A 5,683-nucleotide genomic window follows, 5' to 3' on the forward strand; every position below is an offset into this window, starting at 1 on the left:
CAGAAGTGTTCAACGAAGGAATAATCATATAAAATTACAAAGACACAACAGGCGGTATAACGTCGACTGAGTCTAAAGTATTCACTAACCAATTCAATTCTAATAACATTTCTATAGATAGCCCAGAAGAAGAATCCTTCTAGAGGATCAGCAAGCGCCTACAAAGAATTCGTATCGAAGACATCTAGGACATCTCTACCGTCATAAACAAATTCTTTTAAATACACCTTTCTGTTCTAAATTTTCCTACGTAAATATTCTGTATGAAATTGTAAGTAACTAAACTTAATGAACTTTACTTAATAAAAGTATTTAAATAAAACAAACTAAAAAAGGAATTGATCGAAAACTATTTAATTTAATAGTTTTTTCAGTTCTTTGATTTTATATAAAGATAGTAAAATCCAAATGCACCTTTTTTGTTGAGAGGTTCACGTACCACTGATTTATTCTTAAAACATATTATTCTATAATAGCAAAAACAAAATAAATGGGAAGCTGCGGCTATTAAAAGCTTTTTTTTGGTTGTAAATAAATTTTAAATAATTGAAATTAAAATAAGTATAAGAGTACCCAATTGACTTAACATACCGGCCCCCATTGAGACCGTCAGGTTCAATTAATAGGTAATACAGCTAGCTTCGTAATTGGCCGCCGAAACACTACATCTGCCACACGTACGTGTCCGTCAGACCTGGAATTAACCTTTACTACTCGGCCTGTTAACCAATGCATCGGCGGTAAATTATCTTCAGCAATCAATACTAAGTCGCCTATTTGAACGTTATCGTTTGGCTTTTTCCACCGGTATCGCTGTTGTAATTCCTTTATATACTCACGTTGCCATCGTTTCCAAAATGCTGCTTTTGTTGCCATTATCCGATCTGCCGGTAGATTGCCCATTATAGGTTTGTAACGGAAGCAGTGTGTGCACTGGTTTACCACTGTTCGAGCCAATGACCGGCAATTTATAATCCAAAATTGTTGTTGTATGAAAGCAACAAGCGCACGTGGACCAGCGTGATAATTAATTCGATGTATATGCATGACCATCAGCTTAACAAATTGGTCCTCTTTTGGTAATAGAAGTGGCCATTTCGTAGAAGGTGAGATGTTGGCATTCTTCAAACGACCACCTACCCTCATTAAAGTAAGGCTACCAGATGTTTCTAGGAATGGAGCCAATAAGGCTAATTTACTCCGTAGTTGCTTTGAGTTGTGTAAAAGTACTATATTCTTGTGAAAATAGTGTTGTTGAATAAGATATACAATATGGAACAGAGCGTGTTGTATTTCATCTACCACGAATAATGATTGAATTTGTGCCTCGTGCTTGAGGTGCCCTCTTAGCATCAGCGCAATCACACGTATACATTTGTTATAATTGCTTATCTGATAAAGTCTCTGTAGCAAATACGTAGGCTTGACATCTTCCAAAATGCACACTAGTTTGCGAATTTCTAACTTGCGTTCGTCAACTGTTAGTTGATTTATTGAATGTTCTGGCCAGTTTGGCAACGGCAACATTAAAAATGAAGGTCCTTTGAACCAATTTGATGACAGTAATTCTGGGATGGTACACCCTCTAGAAACGAGATCAGCTGGATTCTGATCGGTTGGTACATGGCGCCAAAATGCATTTACCGACCATTCTTGAACGTCAGCAACTCGATTACCAACAAAGGTCGCTAGTGTTGAAGAATGAGAACTAATCCAATGTAAAGTAATCTGTGAATCAGACCAAAAGTATATGTTATTAATATAATATAATAAATTATCTTTAATCTTGTTCCAGCATCCAGCAAGAAGATGGGCGGCACACAATTCAAGACGTGGTAATGATCTTGCTTTCACAGGAGCAACTCGGGATTTGGAAGTTAATAAATGAACACTAACATTGCCAAAATTATCTTGACAACGTAATAGATACAACATCCGTATGCTCTAATTGATGCGTCGCTGAAGCCATGTACTTGCATGTTAATTGAGTTCTTGATTCGAGTGAAGCTAGGAATTTTAAGAAGTACCACTTGATGCAAATCAGCAAGAATTCTGTTCCATATTGTGTAAATTTCTTGAGGTACGGATTCATCCCAATCACATCCAATTAACCATAGTTGCTGTAACAAAATCTTAGCTTTGATGATAAGTGGACTAATTAGACCCAAAGGATCATATAAAGATGATGCTAATGACAAAATGTTTCGTTTAGTATGACTTGCTGGTATATTGGTTGATTGAAAAGTGAAGCAAAGATAGTCTTCTGTCGTATTCCATAACATTCCAAGTGGGCATGCCATATCTCTTGCAGTCTCACTATCTGTAAGTTTAACATTTGGTGCAGTGATGTTAACATTGTTGCTATTCCACTTTGTTAACGATAAGTTGTAAAAATCCAATATTTCGGTAGTTTCATTTTTGATGGCTTGCAATGTCTCCAAGTCATCTGCTCCTGAGATCATGTCATCGACATAAAAATCCCTTTTTAATATCATTTTACCTGTTTCTTTACGGTAAGGATAGTTATCTGCAATGTAGTGTAAGCACCGGGTTGCAAGAAATGGCGCAGAACTCGTACCATATATAACAGTATTCAGTTAATAAACTGAAATATTTTGCGATTTATGCTCAAGCCACAAAATTAGTTGAAAATTGCGATCACTTGGATGTAGCCAAAACTGTCTATACATTATTGTTATGTCAGCCGTTATTCCATATTGATATAATCGAAATCTTAATAATGTTATTACAAGTTCATTTTGGATTGTAGGGCCCACCATTAATAACTCATTTAATGACACTTGTGATGATGTACGAACTGAAGCATCAAAAACTACACGTAATTTAGTAGTTGTGCTATCTGGTTTAATTACATAATGATGTGGGATAAAATAGTGGGGAGAATTTAAATCCAAATCCTTAACCATCGACATATGTCCGAGATTTTCGTAATCTTGCATAAATTTCACATATTCCAATTTTAACTCAATATTGGAGTCAAGTCTTCTTTCCATAGATAAAAATCTTCTTAATGCAATTTTCTGAGAATTTCCAAGAGTACTTGTGTCGCCTTTGAATGGCAACCTTGTCATAATTCGGCCATCGTTACTGAGAGCTACAGTTTTTTGAAAGTTGGTTTCGCATTGCTGTTCTTCTACTGACCATACTGATGGTGGATGAACTGGTTCCTCTATCTGCCACAACCGTTCCAAGTTCGCATTAATTGTATCCAAGCTGACAACACAATGGGATGAAACAATTTTGGAATCTTTAGTAGAACAATGTTTTCCTGAAATAATCCAGCCGAACAAAGTTTTTTGTAAAGTCGGTAAATTCTCACCAAGTTTTATTTGGCCTACTGCTAGCAGTGAAAAGAAAGCTTCTGCACCAAGTAACATATCAATTTTTTGGCGTTTGTAAAATGTCGGATCAGCTAATTGAAGATTTTCAGGAATTTGCAACTCTTCTAACGACAGTGTTTCATTAGGGTGATATCCAGAAATTCTTTTGGTAACGAGAAACTCAAGTACTGCTTCAAAACTGTTTAACCTTGATCGTATCGTGCTTATTGTTTTATGTTTAATATTTACTGATGCAGCTCCTGCACCAACAAGGCTGTTTTCACTTCGTGACTTTTTTAGATGAAGTGCATTACACATCGATTCCGATATTAAATTGACCTGCGAGCATGAATCTAATAACACTCTACAGAGTTGAAAAGTACCAGGTGCATCTTTAACTAACACCATTGCTGTTGCCAAAAGCACCACTGATTTTACCCGAGCAGAAGTTTCGTCTGGAACTAGTGCATTAGTGTGTACATGACTTAGAGGTGATATTGTTTGCTCACACAAAGGTTCCATATTAGATGATGCACCAGTATTATGTAAAAGTGAATGATGTCGTTTTTTGCACATTCGGCATGAATACGTTGATGACATTGTCCTTCCATTGTCCAATGTGATCTTTCCGGAGACAATTAAAGCATAGTTGAATTTGCTTCGCCTGTTGACATCGATTTTCAACTGATAGAGCTAAAAAATTTGGACAATTAGTAATATAATGACCAGGTTTTAAACAATATACACAATGAATCTGACTTGTAGACTTTTGTTTCGTCATTAAGAAAGGTTTGAAAGGTTTGTGCTTGAAAGGTTTACGAACACTTGTATGCTGCAACTCTTGGTTGATTGTAGTCTTTGGCTTGGCCTTTGCTAGTACCATTAATTGTTGACATCGCCTGTCAAACATCTTGCAACATTCCAGCCAAGTTGGTAGTTTCGTATAGTCGTGACATTCATTCCATTTACGTTTCGTCTCACTATCCACTTTCGTCATCACCACGTGAATCATGATTGTATCACATATCTGTTCGTGTGATCCCAGTGACTTAAGCGAACTATATAAAGCCGAAATGTTGTCCACTAATTGGCGAAGTTGAGTCAAATCAGGCTTAATACATTGTGGTTCATCAAAAAGTGTTGCAATGCCTTCCAGAAATATGAGAGGGTCATTGTCGTATCGCTCTTTGAGTCTTTGGAGAGCCTTCGGATAGTTGTCTTCCGTTATCTGGAACGCTTTTACTGTAGCTAACGCTTCGCCTTGAAGGCACGATAACAAATGGTTGAGTTTTTCAGTTGATGTCAAGAGCGAATCACTATCTACAAGGTTTTGAAAAATATGTATAAAATTTTTAAATTCAAGATATTTGCCGTCAAACTTAGGCAACTTTAAATGTGGCAATCTGTTTGACGGCAGCTGCGGTAACGAGAAAGTTTGCTCTTGGTAGCTTTGTCTCCTCCGTCCCACAACTAATGACAATATTAAACATTTTGTACTTACGTACAGCTCATCGATGTCAGAGCGCGCTGAATCTGTTGGACAATATCGCTCTATTTGATTCTGGTAGTAAGATACCTGCTTATAATATGCATCTAGCATCCCAAGTCTACACTCCAATTCCGTTGACGATAAAGTTTTGTTGTTCTCAACAATATTTTTAATTTGCGTTATACTGCCTTTTGTAGATGCTCGCTGCTGTTTTAATTCTTGTAATGTAGGCAGTGGCGGCAGAGAATTTGACGCTGCAGTCGAATTGTTTTCGGCAGCGCTGCTCGCTGCTGCATTATTAGAATTTTGCATCACCGAAAGCAAATGCAAAACCGAAAATAAAACAAAAAAAAACCAACTAATGTTATGAAGGTTAATAACCTGAATGATTGTCAAGGTTATTGTAAAATTGAACAACTGTTGTTTATTTTTAAGTTTTAAACAATTACTGATGTAAGAAACTATTAATATTAAGTTTTTAATATTAATTTGAAACACCTTTAGTCTTTATTTATATCAAGTCTTTAATATAAATTGAATTTAATTTGAAACACTTTTAGTCGTCATTTATATCAAGTCTTTAATATGAATTGAATTTAATTTGAAACACTTTTAATATTTAATTTATCTTAAGTCTTTAAAATAAATTTAAGTTAATTTCAAACACTTGTTTCTAGGCACACTACGGTCGTGTCCTGTCACGGTCGCCAATGATCGAAAACTATTTAATTTAATAGTTTTTTCAGTTCTTTGATTTTATATAAAGATAGTAAAATCCAAATGCACCTTTTTTGTTGAGAGGTTCACGTACTACTGATTTATTTTTAAAACATATTATTAATAATAGCAAAAA

General features: G+C 35.6%; 2 protein-coding genes across 2 annotated transcripts; both read right to left on the bottom strand.

Annotated features, from left to right (window-relative positions):
• Positions 1–2,597: 2,597 nt before the first annotated feature.
• On the bottom strand, positions 2,598–3,863 carry LOC119663857. The gene has a single exon (XM_038073460.1). The coding sequence runs from the start codon at positions 3,861–3,863 to the stop codon at positions 2,598–2,600; it is 1,266 nt and encodes a 421-aa protein (XP_037929388.1).
• A 19-nt stretch (positions 3,864–3,882) lies between these two features.
• On the bottom strand, positions 3,883–5,142 carry LOC119663863. The gene has a single exon (XM_038073467.1). It carries the CDS (start codon positions 5,140–5,142, stop codon positions 3,883–3,885), a length of 1,260 nt encoding a protein of 419 aa, XP_037929395.1.
• Between the last annotated feature and the right edge of the window lie 541 nt (positions 5,143–5,683).

Source organism: Teleopsis dalmanni, chromosome 1, assembly GCF_002237135.1.
Source record: "Teleopsis dalmanni isolate 2A chromosome 1, ASM223713v2, whole genome shotgun sequence".
Lineage (NCBI taxonomy): Eukaryota > Metazoa > Arthropoda > Insecta > Diptera > Diopsidae > Teleopsis > Teleopsis dalmanni.

Coding starts and splice junctions, on each gene's coding strand:
- LOC119663863 (XM_038073467.1), bottom strand. CDS start 5,142: ATGCAAAATTCTAATAATGCAGCAGCGAGCAGCGCTGCCGAAAACAAT.
- LOC119663857 (XM_038073460.1), bottom strand. CDS start 3,863: ATGGAACCTTTGTGTGAGCAAACAATATCACCTCTAAGTCATGTACAC.